The 22,899-nt window shown below is 45.9% G+C and overlaps 1 protein-coding gene across 1 annotated transcript in view; it reads right to left on the bottom strand.

Annotated features, from left to right (window-relative positions):
• ADAMTS3 (ADAM metallopeptidase with thrombospondin type 1 motif 3) overlaps nucleotides 1–15,981 on the bottom strand; it is a 143,045-nt gene extending 127,064 nt beyond the window's left edge. Inside the window, exons 1-3 of the mRNA XM_082236327.1 lie at nucleotides 15,396–15,981; nucleotides 10,715–10,742; nucleotides 2,916–3,322 (exon numbers count right to left, since the gene is read on the bottom strand). Of these exons, the coding sequence (XP_082092453.1) occupies nucleotides 2,916–3,322; nucleotides 10,715–10,742; nucleotides 15,396–15,464 (504 nt within the window). The 5' untranslated portion in view covers nucleotides 15,465–15,981. The remainder of the gene's footprint in view (nucleotides 1–2,915; nucleotides 3,323–10,714; nucleotides 10,743–15,395) is intronic.
• Nucleotides 15,982–22,899: the final 6,918 nt, after the last annotated feature.

The raw sequence follows: 22,899 nt of genomic DNA, 5'->3' as shown, positions 1-22,899 counted from the left end.
AAAAGCTACCGTATGTGGCCTCTAAGGATTCAGTCCAGGTGGCCATTATAACCAAGGCTGACCTGAAAAGTAAAGGAATTATGTAGCTACCTTGCTCATTGTCCACAGTTGCCATTCTAAAAATGCAAAATCCGAGAGAGAGAGAATATTGAAACTGAAGGTCTGGGAGGACTCCAGGTTCCCTGATAGTATCAGCACCTGCCTCCCTGTCAGGGAACTGCCATCGGAGCCAGAGGGAGAGGGAGGGCTCCAGAGGGGTTCCGGAGAGCGTCCCGGGAGGGAGAGAAGCAGCACATCTTCTGGGGAAGGAAATCAGTGTAGCACCAGTGGAGAAGGGGGGCAGATGGGGGAATCAGTGAGGAGGCTCCACGACTCCTTGCCGGGGACCAGTGGGGAGAGCACGGGTCCTCCGCTGCCCACACCCTCCCTGCGCAGAAGGCTTCCGAGCAGGGAGACTAGGCGAAGACTAGGCGTCAAAGAGCTTCTTTGCTGGAAGAAGTTCAAGAAACGCCCACTGACGGATTCTGCCAGCGATTGAGACAGCCACGGGAGAGTGGCTATCCAGACAGAAAGAGTTCACCCAGCCAGGTGTGGCGACGATTTACGCACGAGGAACCCCTAGAACCATTACACTCCCCATCAGCTAATTCTCAGGTCCTTTTGAAACTTATCCCTAGGGATGAGGGAGGAATTGCACTCATTCTGAAATTAATGCACCCATTCTGAAACTAAACATGCACTGGAACAAAGCGGTCCTTCAGAATTTGCATTCAAATGCTGATGAATTTTCATGAGGTTGTTTTTTAAATAAATAAATAAATAAACACCAGTTAATTGGGCATGATATTCAGCTTTGCACTAGGTACCGCAGGACAGAGAAAGGGCATTCCAAGACTGAACACCAAATGTTAATAAAAAAAAAACACATCGACACTCAACTTCAATGACAAATATTATTATCACTTTAAAATGGAGAACAACAATAATGCAAATGCATTACTGTTTCAGAAGTACTAGCAGGGACAAGACTGACAAATTTGGATGCAATGAAACCTCATGGAACCATTCAGACTAACTGCACATTTTACTATCATTATCTGTCTTTTGTGACAGCTTTTCCAGGACGGCTGTGTGCTGGATTCACCAGAGGCCCGAATACTGAGCCGAAATGGACTATTTGCATTGAGCCAGGCATCATTCGAATTGAGTTTAAACATCCTTGGTTCACAAAGGAGCCATGATCCACACAGTGCAGGATTGGATCCTTCTGCTTAAGAGCTGTTGGACTTGAGAATCAGCTCTAGTATGGAGCTAAGGCAACCCCACCCAACCTTATCGAAACCCAGTGGTTCAACTCTATGTTAAAATAGGGTTTAAAAAACCTTTAGCCCTGCCCTCTTTCTTCAGGGATGGATCCGGTGCAAGGTGAAAGTCCCCTGGGTGACACTGAGTGAATTGACCCAATTCACATATCAGGTGTCCATGCACAGATCTGCTTTCCTGATATGGGCCACCATAACCATTCAAGTTTTCTAAATATCCACTCACATGGTCTCCTGCTTATTTATTTACACACCCACCCCAATGAGCTCAAGGATTTTCCCACTCCATTTCATTCTCACAATAAGCCTCTGACATAAGCTACACTGCAAAACAGTCACTGGCTCAAAGCTTGTGCAGGATTTGAACTTCCATCTCTCCAGTCCTAACCAAACACTCTAACCACTACACCACACCAGTTCCCCACCACCACCAGAATCTCTTCCAGGAGACCTGACAGATTCCAGCACTAAATCAACCAAGAGGAAAGCTGTCATTTTGACGTGAACTGAGATTTTGAATCAAAGCTACATCCATCTCCCATGGCGCACTGCAAAGGACACAGAATGGTGCAGACAAATTTAATTGTCTTATCCCATAATGAAGCACGGCTGCTGAAGGTGAGTAGGCATCGTCCCTTGAGTTTTGTTTGCATGGCAGACCAAACGTAAAAGTGATATGCGAGTGATTCTGAACTCTTTAGATACAGTGGTGGAGAAACTATGGACCTCTACTACAAATCCCATCCTTGCTGCTGGGAGTTGGAGTCCAAAAACATCTGAGGAGAGGGGAGGGTTGGGTTCACCACCCCTGCTTTGGAAGAAGGGCAGAGAAGAGGGGAGGGGCCCTTGACCTCTAGCCTCACCAGTGAAAAGGATCCTGGGTAGTGAGAGAAGGAAATACATTTACCCAAACACTGAAGAGCAACTGTCATGTTCACTGAAGCAAGGAAGCTTCGTGTATTCAAATGCAAACAGCTAAGCATGAAAAGAGTTCCAACACAGAAAAACATTCCCCCATCCCATTTGGAAAATATTCCAAATTTGTATATTTATTTCTTGCCCGTCCTTCACCCTAAGGTCCCAGTGCAGTATTTCTCAAACGTGGGTCCCCAGGTGTTGTTGGACTACAATTCCCATCATCCCTAGCTAGCAGGAAGAGTGGTTATGGATGATGGGAGCTGTGGTCCAACAACATCAAAATGGAATATTAAAAGTAATTTAGAACAACTTAACAACCATAGAAATAAGGTGGGTTCTAAAAAAGGAAACATCACAAGTGTTAAAAACCAAGGTAAAGAAGTGTGTCTTCAGCATTTGGCAGAAGCTGTAAATTTAAGGTGCTGGGCGCATCTCTGTGGGGAGGGAGTTCCACAGCTTAGGGGCCACCACGGAGAAGGCTCTCACAGGGGATGCCACCCCCTGAGTCTCTGAGGGTGGGGGAACTACCAAGAGGGCCCCCTCTGCTGATCTCAGCACCTGAGAAGGTCTGTGGGGAAGGAAGCATCCTTTAAGCTATTATGAGTTACTGATTATGTTTGTGACAGAAACAACCACAAATATTGACACTATCAGTAACCAAAAAGAATATCTTACCAGACCATCACAGTTGCTAATAGCAACTGAAGCACTTGGGATATCCACAAGATCTCCAATGTAAGCACAGTTGGTCGATAATGATTCTTTTTTCCATATTCTTTCGGTGACAGTCCCACTCTGACCCAGGCTAGCGCCGTCTGTTCCGTTTCTTGTTTCCACAGAGTCTTCGTACCACTCCACCACTGCCCCAGGAGCTATTAGATGAGTGTTAGGCCTCAGTCTAAGATGGAACTCCCTTCCAAATGCAGATACATTGAAATATAGTTGCTTGGGGCTTGCCGATACATCTCTCACGGCTCTTCTTGAACGGCTTGCGGAAACTCTATGGGAGATGTAACTTCCATCCGCTCTGGTGCTGATTGGGGTTGCTAAGACATACTGCTTTAGCTTGTGTTCTGATGTTTCTGTTAAAAGAAAAAGAAAAAAAGGCAGCATTTATATCAATGTCAAATGGAGCAGACACAGCCATCAATATTTCCCTTCATAGCATCATAAGAAGAACACTTTTGGATCAGTTCAAAGACTTTGAATCATGGAACCATTGAATTGTAGACTTGGAAGGTACCCCATGGGTTATCTAGTCCAACCCCCTGCAGCAATAACAACAACAACAACAACAACAACAACAACAACAACAACAACAACAATAATAATAATATATTATTTATACCCTGTCCATCTGGCTAAGTCTCCCCAGCCACTCTGGGTGGCTTCCAACAAAATATTAAAATACAATAGTCTATTAAACATTAAAAACTTCCCTAAACAGGGCTGCCTTCAGATGTCTTTTAAAGATAAGATAGCTGCTTATTTCCTTCACATCTGAAGGGAGGGTGTTCCACAGGGCGGGCACCACTACCGCGAAGGCCCTCTGCCTGGTTCCCTGTAACCTCTCTTCTCACAATGAGGGAACCACCAGAAGGCCCTCGGAGCTGGATCTCAGTGTCCAGGCTGAAAGATGGCGGTGGAGACGCTCCTTTAGGTATACAGGACCAACGATGACGCAGGAATCTCAGCTAAAAGCATCTATGACATCTAGTCCATCAGCCTTTACCCACTACAGCGAATTCACTACCTATAGAAAAACCTCAATCAAGCACAAAGTGAAGCTATGGGACTCATTTCCACAGCAGGCAGCAACGGCCACCAACCTAAATGCTGGGAAACTCAGAAGAAGTGTGTGTTCTTGTTCTTGAATTCCGCTTGCTGGTTTCCCCATGGCGTCTGGGTGGCCACTGTGAAGGGGTGCCAAATTTTGCTGTTGCACAGGGTGCTGCTGAAATTTGAGACCCCCAGGTCCGCCACTGCCACAAACACAATAGCTTTCAAATGACACAGTTAGCACAAACAAGAGTGATCTGATGTGCCAGCACTGAATGCATTTTTTTAAAAAAAAAAAAAAAACTCACTGAATGAATAGTAGCAGAGGGAGTCCCCTGTATAGACATTTCCCTTTAGGGTGATGGTTAGTTTCAGCCTTTCAGCTACAGTTCAAAAACAGCTTTTTGGAAGTCCTGTAACCATCTCCCCACATTTCAGCATGCGGGGAGAAGGGAAGAAAGCGAGCTCTTCAAGGAGCAGAACCAGCTACGTATGAGGAGGTGAGAATAAAATAGGAGAGAAGGAGACGCCTGCAGGATTGTCTGCAGTCAGCAGAGAGCTTCCCAGGATCCATAAACACAGAAATGGAAGGCTGTTGCCCCCACCCCCCTTTAAGTAGTCAAAGGCAATTAAAATTAAATGTGGCATGCTTAAACTCTGAAGACATCCAGGCTTCTCAGCTGTCGTCCTTTGTCCCTTTTCCAGAGTCTGCAGCCTATGGAAATGCAATTCCATCCATTGGTGGTGGAAAACAGTATTTCCCCCTCTCTTCATTCTCTCCCACACATCAGTCCCAGCACATCCTCTTTAGCTAATTAGGAGCTCTGCTAATAGCCAATAATAGTAAAAAGGGGGAAGAAGAAGATAAGAGTGAAAATGCTTATGCACAAGTTTTTAAACTTGGAAGCAGCCATTGATTCCAGTGGAAGAGCCAAATAAGTACTCCAGAGTGCAGCATAAGGGATTTTAAAATTGTCCTGATTTTGTTTCTCAGACTTCTCATTTCTGCTACAGTTGCAAAATGGTTATGTAGTAAGGTTTTGCTCAAGAAAGCACATCATATTCTCATAAGGAAGCATTCCAAAACATATAATTAAGCAAAAGGAAGGCATTTTTTTTAAGTGTTACAACTTTTTAGCAGAATTCCCAGAGGGAGCAAAAAAAAAAAAAGTCAAGAAATCAGGTCTGCTGGACCACCCAAGTCGATCCCATCTACCTTACTGGAGTTAACTTGCATGTGTGATCTCATTCACGTTATTAGAGCTCATTGCAACTCATGGTCTCTCATAACACGAGAACTTGTGGACATCAATAAAGCTGGATGCTGAAAGATTCAGGACAGATAAAATGAAGCACCTCTACATTCGTTGCAGAGTTAGACTGTGGAACTCCATCCCACAGGATAGCCACCAACTAAGATGGCTACAAAAGAGGATTGGACAAATTCATAGAGAAGAGAGAGTTATTGGAGGTTCTAGCCATGATGGCAAGAAGAAGAAGAAGAAGAAGAAGAAGAAGAAGAAGAAGAAGAAGAAGTTGTTTTATTTATATCCCACCCTCCCCAGCCAAGACCGGGCTCAGGGCGGCTAATGTCAGGTATAAAAACAATTGATTAAAATACAACATAAAAACAAGATTAAAATACAACATTAAAATGCAGCCTCATTTCAGTAGAAACTCAAATCAAAAAATTTTGAGGGATGAAAACGTCAAATCTTCACCAAGGCCAACTATCCAGACTGGTCCTACATGGGCCAGAAAAAAACCAGGGAGGTCCCCAAATAGGAGTTCCATCACAGAAAGAGAAAGGAAAAAGGGAAGAAGGGAAGGGGATCAAGTTGATTCCAAGTCAAAGACCAGGCGGAACAACTCTGTCTTACAGGCCCTGCTGAAAGAAATCAGATCCCGCAGGGCCTTGGTCTCATGAGACAGAGCGTTCCACCAGGCCGGAGCCAGTGTTGAAAAGGCCCTGGCTCTGGTTGAGACTAATCTGACTTCCTTAGGGCTTTGGACCTCTAGGGTGTCGCTATTTATGGACCTTAAGGTCCTCCGCAGGGCATACCAGGAGAGGCGGTCCGATAGTTACGAGGGTCCTAGGCCGTGAAGGGCTTTAAAGGTCACAACCATCACCTATGGCTCTGCTCCACCTCCACAGCTGGAGCCAGCAACGTTGCTGGAAACTGCAAGAAAGGGAAAGGATCTTGTCCTTGGGTCCTGCTTGCAGGTTCCCCACAGGGATCCGGATGGTCACTGTGAGAACAGGATGTTGGATGAGATGGGGCCATTGGCTGGATCCATCAGGCTCTTCTCCAGTTCTTGTTCCACCACTTTGGCTACCAACTTGATGCCAACTTGAATAAAACATTGGAGGGCAAGGAAGCCCTGCCCTGCACAACCAATCACACAATGTGGTGCACAGACACATAAGGCTATCCTATGCATCCTTTTCTTGGCAGTAAGTCCCAATAAAATAAGCAGGATGTACTGCTGATGTAAGGGACGCGGGTGGCGCTGTGGTCTAAACCACTGAGCCTCTTGGGCTTGCCGATCAGAAGGTCAGCAGTTCAAATCCCCGTGACGGGGTGAGCTCCCATTGCTCGGTCCCAGCTCCTGCCAACCTAGCAGTTCGAAAGCACGTCAAAGTGCAAGTAGATAAATAGGTACCACTCTGGCGGGAAGGTAAACGGCGTTTCCGTGCGCTGCTCTGGTTCACCAGAAGTGGCTTAGTCATGCTGGCCTCATGACCTGGAAGCTGTCTGCTGACAAATGCCAGCTCCCTCGGCCTATAGAGCGAGATGAGCGCGCAACCCCAGAGTCAGGGGTACCTTTACCTTTTTACTCCTAATGTAAACATGCTAAACATGTAATGGCATTTTTTTATTCCAAATTACTTTTTCTTTCTTTCATTTTTTCTCACTCTTTTATATATATATATATATGAAATTCTTTTAAAAAATATTAAAAAATGTAAGCATGTTTAGATTGGACGAGAGAGAGAGAGGCAGAGAGAGAAAATCTATGAAATCTAATAGCCTAATAATCCTGGAAGTACATTTCCCTGTTCAGCCAGAGATGACAACTCCCAAGGGGCCACTTAAAATTCCCCCGTTGATTCAGAACTTAAAAGGGTCTCATTTATCACCCCAGTATGTCTGGTTCGGCCTACAGGGAGTCATCAAGGAAGCTTCGCAAGGCCTCTCCTAAAGGCAGCTGGCCAGTGTCATCTCGCGAAGTTCGAAAGCCAAGATCTTGTCAGAAACTCGTCAGTGTTATCAGAATTCTATCACCTCCCAGCTCCACATGCCAGGCAGAATGAGAGAGCCGAGAGCCGAGAAGGCTGAGCCAAAAGGGCTTTGCAACATAAACTACCCTGCACACATCCAAGATTGTTTCTTCCCTAGCCGCAAAAGCTAAAAATACGTGGGTTTTTTTTATTGTTAGCAATATGTCATCGGATGATGCATGAGACTTTCTCTTTGCTTTAAATTATATATGAGCATGAAAGATGTAGCTCCATAATTCAGCCTATATATATATATTGGGATATATATAATTCTTCAGTTTGGATGCCTAGAAGTCTACTTTTGCCATGCAAATCCCTGCCTCCCAGATGGCAAGGTGCCATAATCACATTCGCTGGATGACTGTAGGCCAGTGGTGACTGGTATTGCTAGGGCGAGAAGCATAGAGACCAACAGGAAGAGAAGGCAGATACAAGGCCAGTCAGAGACACTCCCTGACTGTGGATAAGAAGGCAGAGAAGTGAGGACTGAGTGAGGTCGATGCTGTAGTGCCCCAATCACCCTAATGGTGCAGATGCTGTAAGCTCCTTGGGGCAGGGGACCATAGCCCTGCTTATGTATTGCCGAGCATATTGGTGCTTCAAAAAAACCACAACCATTTAGCAGTAAGAGTGTCACATTGATGGAGCCTGTGTAGACAGGTGCCTCGCAAAGGGGAGCACACACATTAGGTCAGTGGACCACGGAGACCAGTCTAGTCCTCTAAATGTTATCCTGGTGTCTCCTTCCCAAAGCCCAGGAAGCTTCTGACCAGCTTAAAGAGGCACGATATTCATGCGCGCGACATCAGGGCATCAGTACATCTTGTGTGTGACATCACCCCCCACGCCATTGCCCTCACAATCTGGTGCCTCTGGCCCTAATTTTGCCTCTACGAAATATTTCACTGCAAGCCACTGACATTAAGCCACAGACTATGTGTGCTTTCAGGAAAAGGGGAAAAATATATATGCCTATTTGTTTACAGGGACTTGTTGTGGGTGATTAGCAATGGAGGAGAAAATTGGTTCAGTTAGAATGTGAGTGCGAATCTACTTAATTTGCACTTTCCTCCCAAATTTGCACTTCTCTGAATTTTGCGATGCAGCTTGCCAGTCAAATAACCAGCACAAAATTGTCTACATTGTGGGAAAGAATGAATTAAGATGCAAATACGGACAAAGGAAATGCATTATATTGGGAACATCGCATTTAAAAATGTGTATCTCAAATGAAGTTGCATGCAAAAATGTGTATGCTAAGAGAAATTTGTGCAAATGCGGAGAAATGCCACAGGATCATAATGGGGAAAAAATGGCAATTTTCATTCCTGTTTGCATCAGAATTATTTAACACCCCTATCCATGGCATATAACCTCTGAATATAATGGCCCAAATTTAGCTGTTGTGACTTGCAGCCAAGGAAGGACTATGTTTTGTCCAGTTCCCTTTTAAGACAGCTGGACTGTGTTTCTGTCAATTGCCCATCCTTGTCATAGGACCATAACGCTTCAGAAAACTGGTCCTTTTTGCTCCGAGGCCACCTAAGAATATGAGGAGCTGAGCTGTCAAACTGGAGAAGAGCTCAGAGCGAAAGGTCACAGAAAGAGATCGCAAAAGCTTTGAGGCAGCCTTTTGAAGTGTTCGGGATGCGAGCTTTTGCCTGCTAGAAGAGCCACCGAACAGGTTTAAACCTCTGTATTAAGGGGTCAAAAGCACCAGAGATTTAGCTTTCAAGGACTGGCTGACTTGGCAACTCATTTCGCCCCTCCCCCTCCCCACTGCCCCAAGACGATACGGTTTCCAGTTGGCAAGCGCTGAATGAATACGAATCTGAAAAATCCACAGACATTTCAGGAGCATTTTCTTCCCTGCTACGAGGAAAACAAGATGCCAGATTCACACATGGAGGGAAATTAAGAAACGGTTACGAGAGCCTCTGTTACAAGCCCATAGGCATTTCGTTAGCTCGTCTGGCCACACACAGCTCTGCAATAGTGTTGACAGCTGCCAAGGCTGGAAGTGAGAGCCCCAGTTCTGAGCACAGCTGCCTTGTGTCAGGAGCCACCAGAGCTACATGTTTTGAGCGTTTCCCTAGACGAAGAAGGACCCCAAGGCACTGGACTCAGTCCGCCTGCCCATAATTACATAAGAACATCAGAAGAGATTGTAGGGTCAGGCCAAAGGTTGACCAGCCCAGCATTCAGGTTTAAATACAGGTATCTCTCTATTATTATTATTATTATTATTATTATTATTATTATTATTATTATCATCATACCCCACCCATCTGACAGGGTTGCCTCAGTCACTCTGGGCAGCTCCCAACACACATAAAAACATAGTTATTTATCTCCTTGACATCAGCTGGGAGGGTGTTCCACAGGGTGGGTGCCACTGCCAAGAAGGCCCTTTGTCTGGTTCCCTGTAACCTCACTTCTCACAGTGAGGGAACCGCCAGAAGGCCCTCGGAGGTGGACCTCAGTGTCCGGGCTGAGCTATGGGGGTGGAGAATTTGTAAAGGTTTCATTGTGATAAGATGGCCAATCATTTCCTGTATATGTATAATATTCCACAATCAGTTCTGTCACCTTTTTTAAAAGAGATCGATAATTTTGGCATCTCTAAAGTCTGCTGGGATTTCTTCTCTTTCCCAGATTTTTTCGATGAGCTTGTGAAGTTGTTGTGTAAGTTCAATTCCGCCCGCTTTGAAGATTTCGACAGGTATCCCATCAGGTCAACTGGCTTTGTTGTTTTTCATTTGGTTAATAGCTGTACACAACAGCCTTTACCAAAGGTGTCATGGACTTTGAAGACACTCGAACTCAGGACGCAAGGGAGAAACGTTCTAAAAGGAAGGCACGCTTGGCAAATCCACACCATGATCAACTCCCACCCGGAAACCAATGTCCCCACTGTGGAAGGACGTGTGGATCCAAAATTGGCCTCCACAGTCACTTATAGACTCATTGTTAAAACCATGTTTATGGAAGACAATCTTACTCGGCCACAAGTGATTGCCAAAGAAGAAGAGGAAGAAGATGTATAACATTCCCCCCCCCCGATTTTCTCACCTGCCTTCCATCCATCCATAGTAGACTGACACAGTTCCAACATGTATCACTATTATTTGCCAACTGGAGTGAATATCAACTACATGGCAATTTATTTATTTTATATATTAAGAAAATGGTCTCACAGGGTGCTAAAGCCATATTAGTGGTAAATAGTTCTATCTTGTGTTTAATATTTTGAGTTTGTGTTTTAATATTTTGTTGGAAGCTGTCCAGAGTGGCTGAGGCAACTCAGTCAGATGGATAGCATATAAATAATAAAGTAGTAGCAATAGTAGTTAGTAGTAGTAGTAGTATTTTATATACAAACTACAAACAAGAGACAACTGAATGGTCTTACCTGTTTGAATAACGTCTTCTTTAGCAGCCTGGAAAAATAAACAATAATTTGTTTTATTCATTAACTATACTCAGATACAGATCAACTTTTGGCACTCAGGCACTCCATGCTGTTTACATACAAAACAATTATTGAACCAATATTAAATGACAGAATAGTGGCAAAACAGCGAAACCAAATCAACAGTCCAACAATCAAATCACCAGCAGGGTGTAGTGCGGTTAGACTACTGGACCATAATCTGGGGGACCAGAGTTCAACCCACCCCCCAACTCAGCCAAGAGGCTCACTAGGGCCAATCACTGCCTCTCAGGATAAAATGAGGAAGGGGGAGAACCAGGCACACCACCTTGGTCTCCTTGGAGGAAAGGCAGGAGATAAATCTAACACATAAATAGAACTTCAAAAAAGGAGTTCCATAATCGGGGTCTTGAAGGGGCTGTTACAGAAAAGGCCCTGTTGCTTGCGGGAGCACCAGTCTAGCCTATTTCGATGGTGGGAACCTCAAAAGAACCTCAGAGTAAGCTGCAATGGAAGCAGCCCTTCAGATGTCTTAACCCCAAGCCACTTAGGGGATGGAAAATGTGTTCCTCTCTAGTTGTTGCTGGACTTCAGCTTCCATTAGCCCCCAGCCAGCACAGCCAATGAGACAGGGAGGATGGGAGTTGTAGTTCAACAAGATCTGGAAGTACACACATCCCACACCCCTGCTTTATTAGGCAAGAAGAAGCACTTTGAATTGGACCAGGAAACTTTTTTTGCAGGTGAGTGGGTGGGAGGATGTGAATGCTAATTTGCTTCTGATCATGATGAAGATAGTCAGTGTACGTTTCTGGGAAAGTAACAAAGCAAGGGCACCTAGATGCTGGAATAAGTAAGAACCATCTAGCTCAGTGTTGTGATTCCAGCAGGGGCCAAGCAAATCTCACCAAGCAGAGAGAAGAAGAAAAAAGGTGATAGAATCACAGAATTGTAGAGTTAGAAGGGAACATGAGGGGCCTTCTAGCCCAACCCCCTGAAATGCGTGAATCGTTTGCCTGATGCGGGACTCAAACCCACAACCCTGAGATTAAAAGTCTCTTGCTCTCCTGACTGAGCTATTTGTTGCCTGTTTTCACCCCTAGCCAGTGGAGGCTTCTCCCCACCAGCCTCAGTCTGTCCTCATCTAGCCCTCACCTGTCTCAGTCCAGGGGATGTTCATCAGCTTCCTCTTCCCCAGTCTCAGTTTCGCACCCATGGAACTCACCAAAAAGGATGGTGGGAACCAGACCAGAATTAGGTGGCTCTACCCATCTCTGTCTCTTGCTCCACCAACCACCGGCTTTGGCGCCATCTACTGTTGGCCTCCCAGACTTCTGCCCTACCAGTTCCCAATCACCAATGTCCCTAGCAATTTGTATTCAGAAGTATACTATTTTTGTCCACTGAGGAGTCATGCTTCAGAGCAGTTGCTATGTTTGCAAAGGACAAACTAGCCAGCTTATCCTACACTGTTTTACCTCTTCCTGCCTTCCGCAACGTCCCCCCCCCACTGCCCCACATCCAGGAACGGTGCTGCCCTTAAGTGAATAAACAGCTGTCCCCCAATGCACTAATAAGACTCCATAAATAATAAGTTTCACATAAACAGCTTGAGCTAATAAACCCAGATTTCTGAATGGGCCATTCTGCAACGCTGCAGTGCTACGCCAAAAAATTAGAGTCTGGTGGCTGAAGAAATACTTTAAGAGCTAATTAAACCCACGATTCCTGAGGGATGGAGGGTGTAGGGGGAACAAGCAAACATGAATCCTGACAACTCTCCAGGGACACAAAGCCAAAGAAACCGAGACAAGTGGCAGTCTCTCTTTTTTTTCTGCCCTAGAACTGAGCTAGCAGAGAAAGGAAGTACAGTTAGATCTCTGAGCGAACAGGTTTTGCAGGTGCGGAGAGTGCTTCAAAAAGCCTGCAAAACCTATTTGATCAAAGCAAATTTGAAAGTCTGTTGCATCTCATACCTATTTGCATTCACAGCAACCAACATGCAGCAGAAGAAGCCCAAGTTCAGGAACGTATGTGGGCCCACAAAGAAAATTAACAGCAACCAGCAAAAGTACAGTCTGGGACAGCACCTACATCTCGCCCCCAGGATTGCGGGTGCTTGCCGCCATAACATGCACTTGCGATATCACACATCAGCACATAGTGTGCGCGATGTCACACATGATGTGGAACGCCGTGTTGCATTTTCGGAGAGGGGATCCCTTCCAGCTCTACATTTCTATGATTCTGTGATCTGGCTGGTGACTGTGATAATAGGATGCTGAACTAGATAGACCTTGGAACTGATATAACAGGGCTGTTCTGATGTTCTTAAGTATCAGCTGTAACTGAAAAGAGCCTGTGAGAAAATTGCAAGGATTCTCAGATGAGTGGGAAGAGGAGCCCTTTGACTCGAATTAGCTTTTTTCAATAATTAAAAAAAATAAAACCATTCCATGAAAGATGGGAAGAGGAAATGAAGAATCAGGTTGCAAAGGTTCATGCATGCTTCCCAAGCACAAAGAATAGGAATGCGTTGAATGCGTTTTACAATGGAACCAACCTGGGCCGCCCAGGAGCATCTCACCTTTGAGTGAGGATGCTCTCTGACCTCTGGTGGCTTCTCTAGTAAGCTAAGGATACAAACATCTCCCAAGAAATGATGACTCCTTTGGACCATTTCCCTCATGGGGAAAACAAATCCTGTGCCAGCCTTGGGGCAGGTGGGATGACCTGTTTGCTCAGGTCTGTATATCTCTGTGCCATGAGCAATGTCTCCAAGTTTTATTTTGTTTTTTAAAAATATTTTTATTAGCAATCTCAACATAAAAAATTATCAAACCATATAATCACATACATTATTCCCCTTCCATCCCTCCTCTCCCCCACCAAAGACTTCCCTCCACTCCTCTCTCTGATTTCTCAGCACGTGTTATTCTCTGCATGTTATAAAATTTTAGATATCCTTACATTATCTATCTAACATGTTATCAGCCAATAAATTTGTGCATGTTTATACAAAACCTGCCAAGGAGTCCAGTTCATTTGGTTGCCTTTTTAAATATAATTTGGAAAAAAGCTCCCATTTTTCCTTAAAGCCACAGTTGTCCTTATCCCACAATTTATATGTCAGTTTAGCCAACTCTGCATAACTCGTCAGTTTTTCTTGCCGCTGTTATTTCATTGGGATTTCCTCATTCTTCCATGGCAATGTCTTCAAGTTTTGTTACACTGGGGGAATCAATTATTTTATTATTTGTGCAAACACTGGAGTGCATCTCCACTGTGTCATACTTAGAGTACTGAAGTTCCATTGGCTTCAATGGGTCTACCCAGAGTATGAGTACTGCACATCAAGATCCAACCTGGTGTATGCGCCATTTATTTTTATTTTTTTTAAAGATAAGCAGTCTCATGGATTTCAGCTGGGCTACTCTAAGCACAACTAACATTGCACACCAAACCATGACTGCTCAGACATAAGTCCTATTGAATTCAATGGGGAAGTCTCTCACATACCTGAGGTTAGGATCCTTGCCTAAATTGGGTCACAGACCTTTGGTAAGCTGCTATTTATTTATTGGAATGAACTGTATTTGCCACTTGATTGCAAAAAGGAAAACAAAAAACCCTCTAAGCAGTTAGAAAATTGCCAGTGAAAGAGTGTTAAAAACAGGTATTAAAACATCCAGAAATATAATTAAAACCAACAATAGACTAAAAAGGCTTGTGTTTTAATCTCAGCTTCCACGTGTCCGGGTAGGCTTGTCTAAGCAAAAGCGTTTTAAACAGGAGCTGAAAAGAGTACAAAAAGGGATTCTGCCTGCTGTCAATAGGCATGGAGTTCCTAAGGTCAGGCGCTGCCACGCTAAAAGATCTTCAGCCTTGGTCTCTACTTGACGGATCCCAAAGGCATCATAACTCCCTAACAGAGGGAAAGTATTCAATGGGGGGGGGGGTTCTCTTGCGCAAGCCACAGTGAAGAGAACGGGAGCCACGGAGGGGCTCGTGTAAGAGAAGCCCCCCTCCCACCTGCGGAATTGCACACGGAATGAACGCTTTCACACGCTCGCCCCAGAGAGACGAATAAGAACATCTCCATCACCCGCTGACTTTGTTCCCCAGGCTAGAGGACAGCAGTTAATCTGCACAGCAGCCTCTTCACCTTGGGCTGCTGAGGAAGAGCTGCTAAGAATCTTGCAATTTAATACTCACAAGCCAATCCGTTACACACACACACACACACACACACACACACACGGAAAGGAAAAGAGAGAGAAAGCCGTGTTAGCAGAAGAGAAAGTTGGAAACAAACAAAGTTCTTCTATTACACTACAAATTAGAACCTTAAGGCAATTCTGGACTGCTTTGCCAAGCAGTAATTCCATGCAGGAGGCAGGGATATCATCACACAATCAAAACGTTTTTCTTTTTCTTTTATTTTTTTGAAGGCGGTGGGGGGGGGGAGGTGGCTGAAGAAAGTGGGTTTATAAAAAGCCACCAGGAAGAACGGAGTTTGGAAAGAAACAACAAAGTCTTCCCACCATCACCTTCAATCAATCAAGTAATAAATAAATGATAGTAATTAGTAGTAGATGGAGGTGGTGATGGAAGGGATGTGCGTTGTTCCGCAGGCTTCTCGGGATATTCATGGACTTACTTGTTCGTCAGCTGAAGTCTTCAACTGCACCAGAGCCGCTGCTGTGAAGCACAATGACAAGAGAATCATCCCGAAGTGAGTTTCTCGAAAGGGAAAAAAAAAAAGGATGGATGGTGGATGATGGATATAGGACAGCCTATATATGCACTTTTTAAAAATAAAATAAAATAAATAAATGTAAGTAAAATGTTGCGGGGTGGGGTGCGGAATGAAAAATTGCACTTCTGATAGGAAAAAAAAGAAACGGGCAATTTTAATGTATTTATTTCAAGGAGCCGGAGGGAGAATTCCCTGATGGTCCTCTTTGGCGCTTTGCACAGCCCGCAGCGCGCGCGCTCCCGTCCCGGCTGGCAGCCTGCGCTCTCTTGCAAAGCAGCTCCTTCGCCGCGCAGGAGGAGGAGAGGCAGAGCCGTGGCGAGGGGCGGAGAAAGCCAAGGAGAGCGGAGGAGGCGGGGGAGAAGGGTGGGCGACTGCTGCCTGAAGGCACGGACCAGCCCTCTTTGAAGATCCCCTTCCTTCCCCTCTCCCGCTGCGCGGGGTCTCTTCCTAGGCGGCCGGGAAAGGGCGAGAGCGCACAGCCTCCTCTTTCGCCAGTTCCTCTCATTGTAACCTGCTGGGCGCGCTAATAAAGCCACCGCTCGGGAGTCCGCCCCTCTTGGCCACGCTCCACCTCTCCAGCCAGAGACATCCAGGAGTCCCTTCGACGCTCTGGCGAGGCGGGAAGCGCCTTTGGCTGCGCTCCGACGTGAGCGCGGGCACCAGCGCTCCGGACAGCTGAGCTGCGCCGGGCGCAAGCTGGCGGAAAGAGCGCGGGCCGGCCGGTGCCTGAGAGCGCACGGCGAGGAGACCCGTGAAGCAGCAGATGGAGGGCGACGCTTTATCCCAAGTTTCACCTTTGGAGCTTACCTTGACTGGTAGCTGCCCTCCGGGTTTCAGCCAAGGGGCATTCTCCGGCAGCTGTGCCTGGAGATATCAGGGATTGAGCCTCAGCTATCTGCAAAAGCTGACGGTTCAACGCTGAAACCTGGATCTGAAACCTTGGAGAATCTCTGCCAGTTAGTGTAGAGGTGGATAGACCAGTGCTTGCAGTATGTCCGTTGGTTGTGTTTCTTCAGGCCCGGTTTTTAGGTTGCTGGATCAGGCCATTGTCCCTTCTAGTCCAGCATCCTGTTCTCACAGTGACCTCCCAGATGCCTCTGAGAAGCCCTCAAGCAGAACCTGAATGCAAGAGCCCTCTTCCCTCCTGTGATTTCATCATTGGCTCCCAGTATGTTTCCCAGCACAATTCAAAGTGTTGGTGCTGACCTTTAAAGCCCTAAACGGCCTCGGTCCTGTATACCTGAAGAAGCATCTCCACCCCCATTGTTCAGCTGAGATCCAGCGCTGAGGGCCTTCTGGCGGTTCCCTCATTGCAAGAAGTGAGGTTACAGGGAACCAGGCAGAGGGCCTTCTCGGTAGTGGCGCCCGCCCTGTGGAACACCCTCCCTTCAGATGTGAAGGAAATAAGCAGCTATCTTATCTTTAAAAGACATCTGAAGGCAGCCCTGTTTAGGGAAGTTTTTAATATTTAATGCTGTATTGTTTTTAACACTCGATTGGGAGCCGTCCAGAGTGGCTGGGGAAACTCAGCCAGATGGGTGGGGGTATAAATTATTATTATTATTATTATTATTATTATTATTATTATTATCATCATCATCAACTGGACTTGTAGACATTAGCAAATGCAGACTTGCACAGACTTGCAGACATTTGCAAAGGGCCACACACAGATGTTAACCTCTGCTCTCTTGTACAGAATGGCAGTGGGGTTAGTTTCACCAGTTCACATTTCCTGCAAATAAGACTGTAAGGAGAGGCCGCTGGATCAGGCCAATGGCCCACCTAGTTCAGTATCCTGTTCTCACAGTGGCCAGCCAGATGCCTCTGGGAAACTGCTAGCAGGATCGGAACACAAAACCATTCTCTACTGTCCTCTGTGGTTTCCAGCAATCAGAAACATTGCTGTCTCTGGCAGTGGAGATATCTGTCCCAAATCTCCCGACATTCAGCTTCATTGAATTTCAGTGGTATGGGAGAGGAGGAAAAAATTTCCCCACTTCCTCCACGCCATGCATCATATTATAAGTGATGTCAGTCTCCTCTCACCTTTCTCTAAGCTAAAAAGTCCCAAATGCTGCGGTCCCCATTCACTCTCCCTACCCTAACCTTATCAATTTCCCTGGAGATCAGATAGAGAGAGAAAGGTAAAGGATTGTGGCGCAGAGAAATGGCAGGATAGCAGGCTGGACTTACAAGGCGGTATGAGAGGCATCAGCTGGAAGTGTTTTCTTCTGGATAGCTGGTGTGGTTAGATTTGGAGCTGAATCAGCAGAACTTATGAATGACGGAAATGCACATTAATGGAAAAGGGGGCATTTCTGGTTTTGACTACGCTCTTTGATAAGTCTCGGAGAGTGCTGCAGCTGCAAATGGGTCTCAAAACATTTAAGAGGCTTCTACAGACACATGGGAAGCTGACATTTGACAGGCCTCTAAAAATGCAGCTCCCGCTCTTGAGTGGGCATGAAATTGCCACCCACCTTTTCCCTTGGGAAAGAAGACTCAGGTGGTATCATCCTGGGGTGGAGTTGTGACTGGTCCATCTCTCAGTGTGGACCAATTTTTGAAGAAGAGGGGAGCAGGTTTTTAAGCAACCCCCAATCTTCTGAGTCTCTCTCCCCTCTCTATGCTGCATGGGCCTTGACTAGCTGCCCATTTGGCAGGTGAGTAGAATTTTTTTTGGGGGGGGGGGCCTAAGTGGCCTTGGAACTCCTCTTTTTCACCTACTTTGAATTGTCAGGACTTTTGTGTCTGCAGCGGCATTGGGTTTCGTTGGGTTTCATTCTGGGAAGGAATAAAAAGTCCATAGATGGAGTAAAGAACTGGGATCACTGGGATTCCCTTTATGCCTGGCATGAACATTGGGTTGAATGATGAGCTGGTGGGGCCACTGTGCACTTGCCAACTTACATAACTGAGGTTGGTGGATGGATGGTGGCTAACAGATTGACATAAGTACTGAACAAGACATAAATACTGGTCAGACCTCACCTGGAGTACTGTGTCCAGTTCTGGGCACCACAGTTCAAGAAGGACACTGACAAACTGGAACGTGTCCAGAGGAGGGCAACCAAAATGGTCAAAGGCCTGGAAACGATGCCTTATGAGGAACGGCTAAGGGAGCTGGGCATGTTTAGCCTGGAGAAGAGGAGGTTAAGGGGTGATATGATAGCCATGTTCAAATATATAAAAGGATGTCACATGGAGGAGGGAGAAAGGTTGTTTTCTGCTGCTCCAGAGAAGCGGACACGGAGCAATGGATCCAAACTACAAGAAAGAAGATTCCACCTAAACATTAGGAAGAACTTCCTGACAGTAAGAGCTGTTCGACAGTGGAATTTGCTGCCAAGGAGTGTGGTGGAGTCTCCTACTTTGGAGGTCTTTAAGCAGAGGCTTGACAACCATATGTCAGGAGTGCTCTGATGGTGTTTCCTGCTTGGCAGGGGGTTGGACTCGATGGCCCTTGTGGTCTCTTCCAACTCTATGATTCTATGATTCTATTCTATGATTCTACTGTTTTGGGGGACAGGAGGCAGGTGGGTGTGGAGGACTCCCTGCTCCTGAATGGGGTAACTGTGCCCCTGAAGGACCAGGTGCGCAGCCTGGGAGTCATTTTGGACTCATAGCTGTCCATGGAGGCGCAGGTCAGTTCTGTGTCCAGGGCAGCTGTCTACCAGCTCCATCTGCAATGCAGGCTGAGACCCTACCTGCCCGCGGACTGTCTCGCCAGAGTGGTGCATGCTCTGGTTATCTCCCGCTTGGACTACTGCAACACACTCTACGTGGGGCTACCTTCGAAGGTGACCCAGAAACTACAACTAATCCAGAATGCAGCAGATAGACTGGTGACTGGGAGTGGCCGATGAGACCACATAACACTGGTCTTGAAAGACCTACATTGGCTCCCAGTATGTTTCCGAGCACAATTCAAAGTGTTGGTGCTGATCTTTAAAGCCCTAAATGGCCTCGGCCCAGTATACCCAAAGGAGCATCTCCACCCCCATCGTTCTGCCCAGACACTGAGGTCTAGCACCAAGGGTCTTCTGCCGGTTCCCTCATTGTGAGAAGTGAGGTTACAGGGAACCAGGCAGAGGGCCTTCTTGGTAGTGGCACCTGCCCTGTGGAATGCCCTCCCATCAGATGTCAAGGAAATAAACTATCTGACTTTTAGAAGACGTCTGAAGGCAGCCCTGTTTAGGGAAGTTTTTAATAACTCATGTTTTATTGTATTTTTAATATTTTGTGAGGAGCCACCCAGAGTGGGTGGGGTATAAATGACTAATAATAATAATAATAATAATTGGAGCAACGAGAAAGAATTCCTCCTAATCCTTTTCTGTGGAGCCAAGAAGTAGAGAGTAACAAGGTTCCTGCTGTTTTAGGGAGCTTTCCTGCCCAAAAAATATTATGGTTTAACTAGTTTTACTTTGGTTTGCAGATCCTCTAGGCTGCTATAAATATAACCTTTCCCCCTTCACAATTCTTCATCTCGAGTCTTCTTTGTACACCCTTTTCTGTGAAACTCTGGGCAAAGTTTGCTTCCTGCTGGTTTATAACTGCAGTGGGCACTCCAGCACAGAATGAACCAAGGCTGGGTGGAATATTGGGCAGTCGAAGTTCCCCTTTCACACACTTGAATCAGCCTCTGATCGGGGAGGAGGGTTGCAAGTCTCCAGGAATGCAAGTCTGAACACGGCAGAATTCACGCAGAAGGCATTTTCCATTTGTTTAACAGCTCTCAGATTGGAGGGAAAAGAAGCATATCTCAGAAAAATAGAAAGCTAACATATACCCTTATCAGATCATCTAGTCCAATATTATAAACATTGGCTGTTGCAGATCTCCAGGTTTTTAGTTAGGAAGAGTCTTTCCTATCTGGAGATACCAAGGATTGAACCTGCGGCTTTTGACACATCCTGCATGTTTTCTATCGCTGAGCTACAGCCCTTCAGCCCCAGGGCAGATATAAACATTTCAGAATACAACCTATATTTTGTGTGTGCGTGCACAGACAGGTGTGCATGCTATCTAATTGTTTTTCTTATTTTAAATATTTGTTACCAGCTCTTCATTGCAACAGGAATCCCAGAGCCGGTCATAAAATTTCAGACCAACCAAGTATCCCAGGCATCACCACCACAACTCATTTCTATAGCACTCTCGGTTTTGGCAAGGGCATTATACAATCTGTGCATCATGCATCTTTGCAACAAGCCTCTGAGGGAAGCCATTCATATGCCCATTTTACATGCCAGCAAACTGATCCTAAAGTCACTTTTATAGGTGACATGGTCTGATAATGTGCTGAATTAGGCATGCTTCAGCCTATTGGAGGGATACAGGTTTCCCTGTGGGTTAATCCACAGATAAGAAGGTTGGCGGTTCGAATCCCTGTGACAGGGTGAGCTCTCGTTGCTCGGTCCCTGCTCTTGCCAACCTAGCAGTTCAAAAGCACGTCAAAGTGCAAGTAGATAAATAGGTACCACTCCGGCAGGAAGGTAAACAGCGTTTCCGTGCGCTGCTCTGATTCGCCAGAAGCGGCTTAGTCATGCTGGCCACATGACCCGGAAGCTGTACGCCTGCTCCCTCGGCCAGTAAAGCAAGATGAGCGCCGCAACCCCGGAGTTGGTCATGACTGGACCTAATGGTCAGGGGTCCCTTTACCCTTTACCTTTAAGCCTATTGGAATCTATTAAGGTCAGGGATGGATTTTGGTCCTACAGTGCCCTGAGCAAGGGCCAAATCTGGTGCCATCCCCCTCCTCTTGCCTTCCATTCTGTGCATGCTTTCAAGTGTGCTACATCATAGTTTTGCACCCCCTTGACTTGGTGCCCTGTGCAGTAGAACTGTTTGCACCACCCAAAAGTAAGGCTCCATTAACTGTACCTAGGGGTTGGAGAATGTCACATGGACAAGGAAGAATTGCTGAGATTGCTGCACTGCAGAGGGTTGGACTAGATGACCCTTGGGGTCCCTTCCAGCACTACAATTCTATTATTCTAATTAAACGAGGCATGAGGGGTTCACAAGCCACATTAAGCCAAGGTATGGATTGGCCCACATATGGGCTTCAAATAATTGCCTTTGCAAACATGCTCCGAACTCTATTTGAGGAAAGCAGTTTCTGGGCATTTTGCACAGAAAATACAGCATGCAGGAAAAAGTTTAACTGAACACACATGTGCACACATGCATACATGCAGCAGCTCAATTCCAGACTCCAGGTTTTTTGGGGGGTGGGGAAGGGGGCATGCGTTTACAGTTCATGATCGCAAATAATCTCCTTCTAGGATGGACATTCTTAATGAAACAACATCTTTTCCATACATTAGAATCCGTGGAGAATATTGTATTACACGAGCCAAAGTTAATTGTTTTAAAAGACGCCCTCAATTCCACAAGAGCATGAAATGGAGAAATTCGGTGGCTTTATTATTTCAGAGTGCCGGAGAGCAGAATTTATGGCAGAGATTTAACAGCAAGACCCGTGAAAGTGAAGTTCTGAGTCCAACGTAGAATGTAGTCAGGAGAGGGAGAAGACTGTAAAATAGTTATTTCACTCCAGCTATGCAAAAGTCAATGTAGAGCAAATGAGCTGAAGTGCAGCTAGCTACAGTATTTATAAAATTGTTCAGATTTCTAGGACATTGGTGACCTTAAAAAATAGGTTGTTAAAATAAATGCCCAGAATATTAATGCAACTGCTAAAAGTTTTCATGGGACATTCTTGCCCCACTTTGGAATTTTGAGAACTGCTAGTTTCTCATATGCACCTCAGCAGAGCACAGAGATCGTGGCTCTGTGATTTGCCATTTCAATGAGTTAGCCCAGCTGCGAAGAAACATGAAAATCTTCTCATCAAGAAGCTGACTTATTTATTCACGGTGCACCATACAGTAATATCAGTGCAGCAGCTCCTGGGGGTCAAGCACTTTCAGGCCCCCTCAATATTTTGGGGGTCAGGGCTGGGGGCCCCAGTGTCCGAAAAGTGTGGAAGAGAATCCATTGAAGTGGCCTAGGACCCATGTACCTGCAGGACCGCCTCTCCTGGTATGCCCCGGAGAGGACCTTAAGGTCCACAAATAACAACATTTTGGAGGTCCCAAGTCGCAAGGTGGTTAGATGGGTCTCAACTAGGGCCAGGGCTTTTTCAGTACTGGCCCCGACTTGGTGGAACGCTCTGTCACAAGAGACTAGGGCCCTGTGGGATTTGACATCTTTCCGCAGGGCCTGCAAGACAGAGCTGTTCCGCCTGGCCTTTGGTTTGGACTCAGTCTGACCCTTATGTTTCCCTCCCCTTATGGTCTTGATTTATCGGCTACTTTTAAAATGAGGCTGCATTTTAACCTGTATTTTAAATTTCTTTTTCTTTTTCCTTTCCCCCTATTATGTTTTTTACTGT

Source organism: Podarcis vaucheri, assembly GCF_965113315.1.
Source record: "Podarcis vaucheri genome assembly, chromosome: 9".
NCBI lineage: Eukaryota > Metazoa > Chordata > Lepidosauria > Squamata > Lacertidae > Podarcis > Podarcis vaucheri.
The sequence above is the reverse complement of the archived record's forward strand: the minus strand, read 5'-3'. Positions and strand labels throughout refer to the sequence as shown.